The following is a 14768-nucleotide window of genomic DNA, read 5'->3' as shown; positions in this document are numbered from 1 at the left end:
GGATGACTCCATTTATCGGGATAACTCTACTATCGGGATGGCTCTACTATCAGGATAGCTCCACTATCGGGATGACTCCACTATCGCGGGATGACTCTACTATCGGGATGGCTCCACTATCGGGATAGCTCCACTACCGAGATAGCTCCACTATCGAGATAGCTCTACTATCGAGATAGCTTCACTATTTAGATAGCTCCACTATCGAGATAGTTCTACTATCGAGATGGCTCCACTATCAGTAGTGGAGTCTTCCCGATAGTAGAGCCATCGCGATAGTGGAGCCATCCTGATAGTTGAGCCATCTATCAGGATGGCTCCACTTTCGGGATGGCTCTACTATCGGGAAGACTCCACTATCGGGATGGCTCTCAGGATGGCTCTACTAGCGAGATGGCTCCACTATGTGGATGGCTCTACTATCGGGGTGGCTCTACTATCAGGATGGCTTTACTATTGGGATGACTCCACTATCGGGATGGTTCTACTATCGGGATAGCTCCACTATCGGGATAACTCTATTATCGGGATGGCTCTACTGTTGAGATGACTCCACTATCGGGATAGCTCTACTATCAGGGTGACTCCACTATCGGGGTTTGGCTCTACTATCGGGATGGCTCCACTATCGGGATAGCTCTACTATCAGGATGGCTTTACTATCGGGATGGCTCTACTATCGGGATGACTCCACTATCGGGATGGCTCCACTATCGGGATAACTCTACTATCGGGATGGCTCTACTGTTGAGATGACTCCACTATCGGGATAGCTCTACTATCAGGGTGACTCCACTATCGGGATGGCTCTACTATCGGGATGGCTCTTCTATCAGGATGGCTTCACTATCTGGATGGCTCTACTGTTGAGATGACTCTACTATCAGTATAGCTCTACTATCAGGGTGACTCCACTATCGGGATGGCTCTACTATCGGGATAGCTTCACTATTGGGATAGATCCAAGTGAATGCCAAAAGAGCTCCATCATTCAGATTATGTTGGTTGCAGACCTTGCTGCACCCCCACCCCCAAAGCTTCCTTCTGCACCACTTTCTTTATTGCAGTGGTTTTGGTTCTGCATTCCGGGCTGTTTGGTGCTTTATTTATTACAGCTGCGTTCTCATACATAATAAAATGTTTAATGACGAAAAAGTCCAAAGCTTCTTGAAGAAGATCTCAAGGAAAAAAAAACAAAAACAAAGTGGCAAGATAACATTGCTGCAAGCCGCATCCGTAATAATTGCATTGTATATCCACTATGGTAGAGGCGTTGCCGGCCAGAGATGTGGCCTCCATGCCAACGGCAGCCCCTTAAAAAAAAAGGCACTGTGGTTTCTACAGTCCACCCATGAAGATCCAAAGGTCCTTCAAACCATGTGTACTGACATTTGTGAGGAAGACCCAGGAACACCTCCGTATTGTCTGCTGTCGCAGGCGTTCGTAGCCTGCTGGTTGCCCGAAGGGCCGCCAATCATGTGCATGGCATCCATGCCAGAGGACAGGTACTGCCTGTCTCCAAAGGCAACGTTGGATGGTGAGGAGCAGAGTAAAGTGCCTTGGGGCGCGGTCAGTTTCTCGGGGCTCGTGGCTAGCCGGGGAGAGGCTGGGAAGTTGTATCCGTAAAGGTTGTAAGGATTGTGGATGGAGAAGGCATTGTAGGAGCCTTGCTGCATGTGGCCACTCCCGAACATGTGCGAAGATGACGAGCCGGAGGAAGGGTTCCCCGCCTGCATCATGTACTGAAACTGAGAGGTGGGGTAAGTGCCCAGCTGTCCGCTGTAAGCATCCATCTTGCTGTTGCTTGGCAAAGAGGACGGAGTGGGCATGCCGGAGATTAGAGATGAAGTCCGCTGGGGCATAAAGGTCTCCGTCGGTTGGCTAACGGTGGAGTTGCCACCTTGGAGCCTGTTGTATCCGCTCTCACTCAGGCCTGGGTAGCTCTGGAGGGCGGCCATGTTGCTCCGAGCGCAGGCTGGGTATTCGGACAGATTGAGGTTGCAGAGCTGGTTCTCTCGGCAGCCGACGTTGAAAGAGTTGGGCGTCAGGTGGAAAGTCGGAGGAGAACAAGATGGGGAGAGCAGGTGAGACGATGCAGATGGAGATGGAGTGCCGGTGCTCGATGTGGTAGGAGACGTCCCGGTGCTGCCACCTAAAACACAGAGAAGAAGGTAAAAAAAAATTACTTTGGGCATTTCTAGTGTATAATCAATAATATACAAACTATAATTTCAAGTGATATCACTGGTTGTAGAATATAAAACCATTTCCTGACGCCACCATGGCAGCATACTAGTGTTAGAGGCATAGAGCTCCACCTCTTGACCACTCCCACGGGACCAGTGAATAGCATAAATTAAAGGCCTAGTTAGGCCCCACCCCATTCTTCTTTTTTTCCCTCAAACCTCAATGCACTCATGGTCACTTCGGGTTGAAGCCTCATAGGCAGCACATTCAAGAGAATCTATGGTGTCCATCTGTAGAGGGGTACCGTGGACGTCCCAACATTCCTAATCAAACTTTATGGAATATACCTGGGTGGTCTTGTCATTGGGGGACTTTGTAGGAAGGACTACTCAGTCCTCTGTCTCATCCCCAGGGCCGCCATCAGGGGGGTACAGGCAGTACACCTGTAAGGGGCCTGGATGGCAACCCCCCTTTTTTAAATTTATTTTTAAATTAAAAAAAAAATATTTTTATTTTATTTTTTATTAAAGGGCCAATTTTATTTATTAGAGGTCCGGAGGTCCCCAGGGCCCTGGATGATAACCCCCCTTTTTTATAAAAAAAAAAAACCCTTTTTTATATATTTTTTTATTTATTTTATATATTATATATATATATATATATATATATATATATATATATATATATATATATATATATATATATATATATATATATATAATATAATATAATATAAATGTTATTATTATTATTATTATTATTAAAGGACCCAGAGGTCCCCTATATATATATATATATATATATATATATATATATATTTTTTTTTTTTTTATTAAAGGGCTCAGAGGTCCCCAGGGCCCCATATGGCAAACACCCTTTTTAATTTTTTTATATATGTTTATTTTTTAATTTTTGTTTATATTTGTTTTTTATTTTATTTTTTTTATTAAAGGGCCCCGAGGTCCCCAGAGCCCTGGACGGCAACCCCCTCTTTTTTTTTTTTTTATAAATGTTTGTATTTTTTATATATTTTTTTATTTTATTTTTTATTAAAGGGCCCAGAGGTTTTTTTTTTTTTTTTTTTATTAAAGGGCCCAGAGGTCCCGGATGGCAATCCCCCTTTTTTTGTAATTTCTTTGCATAAAAAAAAAATATATATATTAAAGGGCCCAGAGGTCCCCAGGGCCCCAGATGGTAACCCCTCTTTTTAAAATATATATATATATATATATATATTTTTTTTTTTATTTCATTTTTTTTATTTTTATTAAAGGGCCCAGAGGTCCCCAGGGCCCCGGATGGCTACACCCCCTTTTTTATATATATTTTTCTTTTTTTTTTGTAAAGGGCCCCCCCGCTTCTGAAATTCGCGGCAGCCCCCCAGCTTCTCAATTTCAGGCGGCAGCACCCCCTCCCCCCGGTTCTCTGCTCCAGGGGGCCCATGCCTGAAGCTGTGTAAGGGGCCGCATAATTCCTGATGGCGGCCCTGCTCATCCCTAATTAGAAGATTGGTTTGACAAGTAGATCCCACCCTGTCAGCTAGTTATTGATCACTAGTACGCTGCCATGGTGGCGTCGGGGAAAAAAACGAAAAATTGTATCAAATACTTACCGTAATTTTCCTTTCCTGACGCCAAACCATGGCAGCATACAGTCCCACACTTCTACGTTTCAGTCTGTAGCTAATAACAGAAAATGGGGTGGGGCCTAACTAGGCCTTTAATTTATGCTATTCACTGGTCCTGAGGTAGTGGTCAAGAGGCGGAGCTCTATCACTAGTATGCTGCCATGGTTTGGCGTCAGGAAAGGAAAATGACGCTAAGTATTTGATACAATTTTCCGTTTTATTGGAGTAAGGTGGAACTGTGTTGGGTACAAAGAAACCATGTTCATGGGCTCTTGATAAGACGTATTTTTTTTTTCCTTTTAAAAGTGATAACACCAAAGACACCAACACGAGGTCACGCAGACGCGTTTCACACAAACATCTTGTGCTTAATCATGATTAAGCACAAGATGTTTGTGTGAAGCGCGTCTACGTGACCTCGTGTTGGTGTCTTTGGTGTTATCACTTTGAAAAATAAAAGGCAATCGTAAATTCCTGGATGTGCAGCCATTTCTTTTCTTACAAGTTTCCCACAGAGGCGGGCCGGGGGTTGGCACTCTACGAGACATTCCACCTCAGGTTATCATCATAAACCTGGAGCAGCGGCTCTTTTTCTTTGTTTATTCATAGAGTAGTAAGGGATGGTGATATGGAAAGGTGACAGTGTTAAGAAAATGGCACAAACATCCCTGTAAATGTATGTAGACGAGGAAGGTTTTTTTGGGATAGATTTTTACGGGTGCCAGCAAAAAGTAATACTTCAAAGATATAAAAAGAGAGACAAAACATTGTTAAAAAATATTATTGGCTATAGAGTGCGTGCATTGGTACAGTCGAGCATCTAGAGTTCAAAACAGATGGAAAAGTTTCACTCAACAATGGCATTGAAGTGATTATCCCAACGTGTTTCGCCACTTGGGGCTTCTTCAGGGGATAAGCGATGGGGGGGGGGTGGACATGGCATTTGACAGTTTATTGTTGTCATTCTATGTTATGTTAAAAAATGTATATAAATGGTTTTAACTTTGCTATGTTCTATGCAGTCTACATCTTAGGCCCCATACACACGAGAGGATTTATCCGCGGATACGGTCCAGCGGACCGTATCCGCGGATAAATCCTCTCGAGGATTTGCGCGGATTTCCATCCGATGGAGTGTACTCACCATCGAATCGAAATCCGCGCCGAAATCCTCTGGCGATGACGTGTCGCGCCGTCGCCGCGATGATGACGCGGCGACGTGCGCGACGCAGTCATACAAGGAATTCCACGCATGCGTCGAATCATTACGACGCATGCGGGGGATCCCCTCGGACGGATCGATCCGGTGAGTCTGTACAGACCAGCGGATCGATCCGTGGGATCTGATTCCAGCGGATAGATTTGTTGGCATGTCAACAAATTTTTATCTGCTGGAATTCGGAAATATCCGCGGATAAAGATCCGCTGGAGCATACACACCAGGGGATCCATCCGCTGAAAACGATCCGCTGAGATTTTTCAGCGGATGGATTCTATCGTGTGTATGGGGCCTTAGTGTCTCTCTAAACATCCCCCGAAGAAGCCCCAAGTGGCAAAACATGTCGGGAGAATCACTCACAATGCCACTTTTAAGATTTTTTTTGTCTGTAGAAATAAAACTTCTGTTATTTTATATCTTTGAAGTATGCAATTCATTACTTTTTGCTGGCACCCGTAAAAATTCCCCCCCAAAAAATCTTCCTTGTCTACTTATTCATAGAGGGTATTGTTGACTTTTAGGTGACGGTTCTCTGGCACCTCCATTGGTAGCAGCCGCCATCTGACTTTTAACTACTTTTTTTACTTTAGGGTTAATTGCTACTTAGATTTCAGCGGTATAAATGATTGCTGCATTCTGTAAGTATTAGGACCCGTCTACATTGATCACCACCAGCTGTGCCTGGCATCATGTGTGCCCAGCCTTTGGCCAAGAGGTCAGGAAGATCTCCATACCGGCCTGCCAGGTGCGGGTACACGTGACCCTCAGCGGTTCTCCGCTATCACATCTATTAGACATCTTCTGAACATTGAATTAATGACTCCCCGAGCCATCCGTCCAACTGACCAGAAAGTTCACCGGCTACTTTATTCCGCAAGATGAGTAAAAACCAAAGAGAGAGAGAGAAGGAAGACTGAGGGCTCATTTACACTCGCTTCGGCTTCAACACACATTAACGGCTAGTTTACACTTGCTTCAAAATAAGGCTTCTGGCAAGACTCATCAAAGCCCCACCGACGCCTCATCGAAGCCCCACCGACGCCTCATTGAAGCCCCACTGAAGCCTCATCAAAGCCCCACCGATGCCTCATCGAAGTCCCACTGATGCCTCATCAAAGCCCCACTGATGCCTCATCAAAGCCCCACCGACGCCTCATCGAAGCCCCACCGACGCCTCATCGAAGCCCCACCAAAGGCTCATCGAAGTCCCACTGATGCCTCATCAAAGCCCCACTGATGCCTCATCAAAGCCCCACCGACGCCTCATCGAAGCCCCACCGACGCCTCATCGAAGCTCCACCAAAGGCACATTGAAGCCCCACCAAAGGCTCATCAAAGCCCCACCAAAGGCTCATCGAAGTCCCACCAAAGGCTCATCGAAGCTCCACCAAAGGTTAATCGAAGCTCCACCAAAGGCTCATCGAAGCCCCACCATAGTCTCATCGAAGCCCCATCAAAGGCTCATCGAAGCCCCCACCGACGCCTCGTCGAAGCCCCACCAAAGGCTCACCGAAGTCCCACCAAAGGCTCATCGAAGTCCCACCAAAGGCTTATCGAAGTCCCACCAAAGGTTAATCGAAGCTCCACCAAAGGCTCATCAAAGCCCCACCATAGTCTCATCGAAGCCCCACCAAAGGCTCATCGAAGCCCCCACCGATGCCTCGCGAAGTCCCACCAAAGGCTCATTGAAGTCCCACCAAAGGCTCATCAAAGTCCCACCGACGCCTCATTGAAGTCCCACCGACGCCTCATTGAAGTCCCACCGACGCCTCATCGAAGCCCCACCAAAGGCTCATCGAAGCCCCCACCGATGCCTCGTCGAAGCCCCACCAAAGGCTCATCGAAGTCCCACCAAAGGCTCATCAAAGTCCCACCAAAGTCCCACCGACGCCTCATTGAAGTCCCACCGACGCCTCATTGAAGTCCCACCGACGCCTCATCGAAGCCCCACCAAAGGCTCATCGAAGCTCCACCAAAGGTTTATCGAAGCCCCACCAAAGCCTCATCGAAGCTCCACCAAAGCCTCATCAAAGCCCCACTAAAGGCTCATCAAAGCTCCACCAAAGCCTCATCAAAGCCCCACTAAAGGCTCATCAAAGCCCCACCAAAGGCTCATCAAAGCCCTAGTTGTGCTTCAAAGGATCTTCAAAGCTTCCATAGAAGTCTATGGCAAAGCTCGCTTGAAGCCTCATCGAAGCCCCACCAAAGCCCCACCACATGCTCATCAAAGCCCCACCACAGGCTCATCAAAGCCCCACCACAGGCTCATCGAAGCCCCACCACAGGCTCATCGAAGCCCCACCACAGGCTCATCGAAGCCCCACCACAGGCACATCGACGCCCCACCAAAGGCACATTGAAGCCCCACCAAAGGCACATCGAAGCCCCACCAAAGGCACATCGAAGCCCCACCAAAGGCACATCGAAGCTCCACCAAAGCCTCATCGAAGCCCCACCAAAGCCTCATTGAAGCTCCACCAAAGCCTCATCAAAGCCCTAGTTGTGCTTCAAAGCGTCTTCAAAGCTTCCATAGAAGTCTATGGCAAAGCTCGCTTGAAGCCCCACCAAAGCCTCATCAAAGCCCCACCAAAATCCCATTGAAGCCCCACCACAGGCTCATTGAAGCCCCACCAAAGGCACATCGAAGCCCCACCAAAGACTCATCGAAGCTCCACCAAACTCCCACCTAATCCTCATCAAAGCCCCACCAAAGCCTCATCGAAGCACCAATCAAAAGCAAGGTGTAAACAGTTCTGTGAGCTAACCATTTCATATTGTGACAGGGGCCCTCCTGTACCGTGTTCCTGGTCTGGGTCTTACGCTGTGCAGCGGCCAGTAGAAAATGATAATATTATTCCGTAATAAAATGCCTTTTTCAACCACATGCACTACACATAAGAGAAGACATACATGCAGGGCCAGGACAAGGGGTGGGCAGAAGGGACCCTGCCCTGGTCTCAACGTATTGTAGGGTTGGGGGCGCTGTAAGTTCCTTCTACTATCACAGGAGTAGTGACAGCAGGCATCACTACTTCTGTCAGCCCAGAGCTGGAAGTGGCTAGGAGAGGAGGAGAGAGCTGGGAGGAGGTGTGGGCTGTGCGTTCTCTCCCCCTCCTTCTCCTAGGCTCGCATATAATGAGGGGAGGGATGGGGCGCAATTTGGCATCTTTGCCCTTTTTTTTTGGTCATTCGTTGATCGCAGTTTGTAAATTTGAAAATTCGTAAATTTTAAAGTTCATAAATTTGAAAATCTGAAAATAAGAAAGAAAATCAAAAAACTCAAAAGAACGAAAATCTTAAAATTCTAAATAATTTGCAATTTTTTTTTTGTTTTTCAGATCATTCATTATGATCGCAAGTCGTAAATTCATAAATTTGAAAATTCGTAAATTTTGAAAATTCATAAATTCAAAAATTCTTAATTTCGTAAATTCGAAAAACCGAAAATAAGCAAGAAAATCCAAAAATTCGAAAGAACGAAAATCTGAAAATCCAAAATAATTTGCAATTTTTGGGTCATTCTATATGATCACAATTTGTAAATTCCTAAATTCGAAAGTTCGTAAATTCGAAAATTCGTAATTTCATAAATTCGATAATTCGAAAATTCGTAAATTTGAAAATTCATAAATTTGAAAATTCTTAATTTCGTAAATTCGATAGTTCGTAAATTCGAAAATCCGGAAATAATCAAGAAAATCCAAAGATTCGAAAGAACGAAAACCTGAAAATCCAAAATATTTGCAATTTTTTTTTAGGTCATTCTATATGATCACAATTTGTAAATTCCTAAATTCGAAAGTTCGTGAATTCGAAAATTCGTCATTTCATAAATTTGATAATTCGTAAATTAGAAAATCCAAAAATAAGAAAGAAAATCCAGAAAAAAAAAATCGAAAGAACGAAAACTAGAATTTTCTAAAAAATAACTAACTAATAATACTAACTATTAAATTATAGGTAATGTAATTTTATTTAAAATTTGGCTGCTAGTGAACGTAAAGAATACCAATCTGAAATAATAACTATTAAATTATGGATATTGGAAATTCCTTTCAAATTTGGCTCAAATACGAATTTATCTGAAGTTACGAATTATCCGAAATAACGAATGCCGCATCTAAACGAATGGAACAGAATAAATTATTAGTAAATAATAATAATAAAAAGTTATTATTATTATTTATTTATTATTATTAATAATTTGTTACATTCCATTCATTTAGATGCGGCATTCGTTATTTCGGATAATTCGTAACTTCAGATAATTTCGTATTCGAGACAAATTTGAAAGGAATTTCCAATACCTATAATTTAATAGTTATTTCTGATTTTAAAATTTTCATTTTTTTTCGGATTTTCTCCGAAGTTACGAATTATCCGAAATAAGGAATGCCGCATCTACATGAATGGAACGTAATGAATAATTAATAAATAGAAATAATAAAAAGTTTTTATTATTATTATTATTTTTTATTTATTATTATTCATTTGTTATGTTCCATTCATTTAGATACGGTATTCGTTATTTTGGATAATTTGTAACTTCAGATAATTTCGTATTCGAGACAAATTTTAAAGGAATTTACAATACCTATAATTTAATAGTTATTTCAGATTTTTAGACAAATTTGAAAGGAATTTCCAATACCTATAATTTAATAGTCATTTCTGATTTTTTAATTTTCTGTTTTTTCGGATTTTCTCTGAAGTTACAAATTATCCGACATAACGAATGCCGCATCTACATGAATGGAACAGAATGAATTAATAATAAATAAAAATGATAAAAAGTTTTTATTATTATTATTTTTTATTTATTATTATTAATTTGTTATGTTTCATTCATTTAGATACGGTATTTGTTATTTTGGATAATTCGTAACTTCAGATAAATTCATATTCGAGACAAATTTGAAAGGAATTTCCAATACCTATAATTTAATAGTTATTTCAGATTTTAAAATTTTCTGGTTTTCCGGATTTTCTCCGAAGTTATGAATTATCCGAAATAATAACTATTAAATTTAGGTAAATTATTGGAAATTCCTTTCAAATTTGGCTCGAATACGAAATTATCTGAAGTTACGAATTATCCAAAATAACGAATGCCGCATCTACATGAATGGAACGGAATGAATTAATAATAAATAAAACGTTATTATTATTATTTTTTATTATTAATTTGTTCCATTCATTTAGATACGGTATTCTTTATTTTGGATAATTCGTAACTTCAGATAATTTCGTATTCGAGTCAAATTTGAAAGGAATTTCCAATGATTTACCTATAATTTAATAGTTATTATTTCGGATTTTTTGTTAATTTTCTGGTTTTCGGATTTTCGCATTTACAAATTTTTTGAATTTCGGAATTTTTGAATTTACAAATTTTTGAATATTCAAATTTACAAAAAAAAAAAATGTTAAACAGGTTTTCATTAATTCAGATGTTTCCAAATGAACAAATTTGTCGAAATTCGTTAAAAAAAATAATTAGAAACGAAACGAATGTCTACTGGATGATCTTGTCCCGGCACTGCATACACGGATCTCGTAGAACTCTTGGTAGACCTTCAGAAGAGTCATTCATGGAGGTCCTTTGTGAGCCCTTAACAGCTGGGCAAACTTTTTACTTAGCAGATGAACAATAAAAATTGGGCCTCAGTGCCGTTGTTATAATTAGATCAGCAACATTCGGAGAGGAATTTAGGATTCCACGAATAGATGACCGCGGGGCTATTTCTAGAGAAACATCAGAACTTGTCCTTGTCAAAAGGTTACCAAACGTTTCCCCTGACATGACCCAACCTGGGCAAAGCCTTCAACGCTTGTGCTTGTGGTAGGCATGTGCCACTCGATTCGTTACACATTGAAAATTCGTTAAATTTATTTTTTTGGCTAAAGCGAGGTCAAGAAGTGATTAATTATGGAGGTAGTCGCCCACCATTCCATGCAGTCAACAGATAAAAGCAGCCTCAGCTCGCTCCATTTAAGCCACACCCCCAATGTATTTCACCCCTGACCGGGTCTTAATTAATCATGTTTAAGCCCCAAAGAGGGTCAAAATGTGTTGGGGGCGTGGCTTAGATGGAGCGAGCTGAGGCCGCTTTTATCTGTTGATTGCATGCCCGGTAATGGTGTGCGGCTGCCAGAGTCAGGATTAGGGTGACCACATTTCCAAACTGCCATTCAGGGACAATGTAGTTTTGGGGGTTGACGGGTTTTCGGCGGTGAGCGATTTTTGTCAGGTGAATGGCTGGTTTTAGCACTTATATCATCCCAATACCAGGCTTGGAATACATTTCTATTATTACATTGTAATTATAGACCCCCCCTTCCCTTAGTACAGACCCCCTTCCCTCACTATAGACCCCCCTCCCTCAGTACGGACCCCCTCTACTAACTATAGACCCCATTCCCTCAGTATAGACTCCCTTCCCTCAGTACGGACCCCCCTCTACTAACTATAGACCCCCTTCCCTCAGTATAGACCCCCCTCCCTCAGTACGGACCCCCCTCTACTAACTATAGACCCCCTCCCCTCAGTATAGACTCCCTTCCCTCAGTACGGACCCCCTCTACTAACTATAGACCCCCTTCCCTCAGTATAGACTCCCTTCCCTCAGTACGGACCCCCCTCTACTAACTATAGACACCCTTCCCTCAGTATAGCCCCCTCTCCACTAAGTATAGACCCCCTTCCCTCAGTACGGACTCCCTCTCCACTAAGTATAGACCCACCCTCCCTCAGTACGGACTCCCTCTCCCCTAAGTATAGGCCCCTCCCTCAGTACGGACTCCCTCTCCACTAAGTATAGGCCCCTCCCTCAGTTCAGACCCTCTCTCCACTAAGTATAGGCCCCCTCCCTCAGTACGGACCCCCTCTCCACTAAGTATAGACCCCATCCCTCAGTACGGACCCCCCTCCACTAAGTATATACTCCCTCAGTAAAGGACCCCCCCCACCAAGTATAGACTTCCCTCCCTCAGTACAGACTTCACCCCTCAGTATAGACCCCCCCCCACAAAATACAGACCCCTTCTCCATCAGTATAGGCCCCCTCTAAGTATAGACCCCCTCCCTCAGTATAGACCCCTTTTAGTACTGACTCCCCTCCCTCATTATAGACTAAGTACAGACCCTTCACAGTATAGACCCCCCCACAGTACAGACCCCCCACAGTACAGATCCCCCTTAGTACAGACCCCCCACAGTACACATCCCCCCTTCGTACAGACCCCCCACAGTACAGACCCCCCCACAGTACAACTTAGAACAGACCTCAGATCAGCACCAGGAATGCACAGCGGTGTCCCTCTGCCATCTCCTGTATAGTGCCGAGGAGGGGGAGGCGGCTTCGGTCTACTCTACGGTATGAGGCAGGGAGACATCCAGGGGCAGAACCGCGGAGATCGTAAACCCAGAATGCAGTCTTTGGGGCTGCCCCCCGCTGACAGCCTCATCCGACATGGTGGATTGTGGAGAGCGTTAGGCGCGGAGGAGGAAAAAGTTAACTCCTCCTCTTTGCATGCTGGGCAGTTGTAGCTGTGAGGTCACTGGTTGGTAGATGCCAATCGGCTCTAGCAACCAGTGGAGTTGGAGGCAGAGCGAGCGCAGGTGCTACTGTGGGGTTTGCTAGCTCTGTCAATTCCATTCCGGGACACTGTATTGTCCCAGAATGAAGGTGCCCGGGACCCGGGACAGACCTGCTAATTGCGGGAATGGCCCGAGACCCAGGACAGACCTGCTGATTGTTCGAATGTCCCGGGCAATCTGAGACACGTGGGCACCCTAGTCAGGATAGACCCATGCCCAGCATGCACCCTCCTCACTGCGGCGTCCACCTCACAGGTTGCCTGAGCGGGGCCCCTAAGCAATATTCAGTGCCTCATGGGAATGTTTCTCTTTGCCATCAGGAATATGTCTGTACTCATACCTACTATATATATATATAAACCTCTCACACCCCCTACCAGGAATCCACATATTTAGATTTAAAGCGTAGTTTATGATATTCACCGCCATCCCGTGAATTTTCGGTAAATATTGCTTTAGCCGTAATGCAAAACACAGCCGGCAAAAGTATTTTCTACCTCCTGACATTCTGCTTTTAATATTTTCACCACGGCGAATAGAGGAACAAATAACGTGAGTTATTACAAAACGAAATCTCAGCTTGGTCAACCCCATTTTTTTTTGCAATGCGATTAATCTGATGGACTCCGCAGCCGGTCTCCTGCCAGGAATGATCATACAGCTCTGGATGTATAAAGAGGGAAAAAATGCCATTCTCATCACCTCTCCAGCTTATTCCTATGAGCATTTTTTTTTCATCTTTAAATGAAACCACCAGTCCAGAAAGAGCTCAGCTGCGGAGCAGATGAAGAGAGGGGGTGGGGGGTTGGGGGAGCCTTATCCAGACAAGTGTAATAGTCCTGTATATGGCTGGGACCCACCTTGCTGCTTCTGCATGGTCGTAAAATCTTCAAAGGTAAGAGTGCGGACGGGTGGCCTCCAGAATGCGTACGTCTCCATGATGGCCTCCAGGCCCGTGCTGCAAATGAGAAGAAGATTAGGTAAATAAGAGACAGGATTCATTCATACAACACTCTATAAAAATACAGAGCAGAACAGCTTCTGACAGGCTGTGCTCAGGAGGCCCTCAGACTCCACTACGTAGACTTCCCAAGAGCTCAGGGATGACTGGCAGGGCCTTCTCCTCCAACCAGTACATTGGAAGACTCTAGATCCAAAATCACTAGAAGATATTATGGGGCCCTGTATTTACATGGCAGCCCCAAGAGCTTGGGTGATGACTGGCAGGGCCTTCTCCTCCAACCAGAACCTTGGAAGACTCTAAATACAAAAACACTAGAAGATATTATGGGGCCCTGTATTTACATGGCAGCCCCAAGAGCTTGGGTGATGACTGACAGGGCCTTCTCCTCCAACCAGAACCATGGAAGGCTCTATATCCAAATCACTAGAACATAGGTGTCAAACACAAGGCCCACAGGCCGAATCCGGCCCTCCAGTCAATTTCATGTGGCCCTCACACCTCTGGTCCTACTACAGACCCTTAATTTCTGCTTTCAAGCAATGCATCCAGCTTCTTCCCAGCAGCAGCATAAGGAAAGGGGGTTACACTGATGTAAGGAAGAGTGGGGGACTCAACTTCTGATGGTGGGGTGGCTCTCGACATCTAATGTAAGGGGAGGGGATGCGCTGGACATCTAATCTAACAGATACAACCCGGTCCTTTTGAGGGCAATCATAATGCTCATGCGGCCCATGATAAAATTGAGTTTGACACCCCTGCACTAGAAGTTATTATGGGGCCCTGTATAAGCTCTAGGCATCCCCAAGAGCTTGGGTGATGACTGGCAGGGCCTTCTCCTCTAACCAGAACCTTGGAAGACTCTAGATCCTAAATCACCAAAAGATATTATGGGACCCTGTATTCACATGGCAGCCCCAAGAGCTTGGTGATGACTGGCAGGGCCTTCTCCTCTAACCAGAACCTTGGAAGACTCTAGATCCTAAATCACGAAAAGATATTATGGGACCCTGTATTCACATGGCAGCCCCAAGAGCTTGGGTGATGACCGGCAGGGCCTTCTCCTCCAACCAGAACCTTGGAAGACTCCAAATACAAAAACACTAGAAGATATTATGGGGCCCTGTATTTACATGACAGCCCCAAGAGCTTGGGTGATGACTGACAGGGCCTT

The 14768-nt window shown here is 44.3% G+C and overlaps 1 protein-coding gene across 1 annotated transcript in view; it reads right to left on the bottom strand.

Moving 5' to 3' along the window:
* Positions 1–1123: 1123 nt before the first annotated feature.
* Positions 1124–14768, bottom strand: part of TBX15 (T-box transcription factor 15) — a 118670-nt gene continuing 105025 nt past the window's right edge. Inside the window, exons 7-8 of the mRNA XM_040339222.1 lie at positions 13494–13591; positions 1124–2152 (exon numbers count right to left, since the gene is read on the bottom strand). Coding sequence (XP_040195156.1) covers positions 1371–2152; positions 13494–13591 — 880 coding nt within the window. The 3' untranslated portion in view covers positions 1124–1370. The remainder of the gene's footprint in view (positions 2153–13493; positions 13592–14768) is intronic.

The sequence above is a fragment of the Rana temporaria genome, chromosome 2 (genome assembly GCF_905171775.1).
Source record: "Rana temporaria chromosome 2, aRanTem1.1, whole genome shotgun sequence".
NCBI classification, from domain to species: Eukaryota; Metazoa; Chordata; class Amphibia; order Anura; family Ranidae; genus Rana; species Rana temporaria.
The sequence above is the reverse complement of the archived record's forward strand: the minus strand, read 5'-3'. Positions and strand labels throughout refer to the sequence as shown.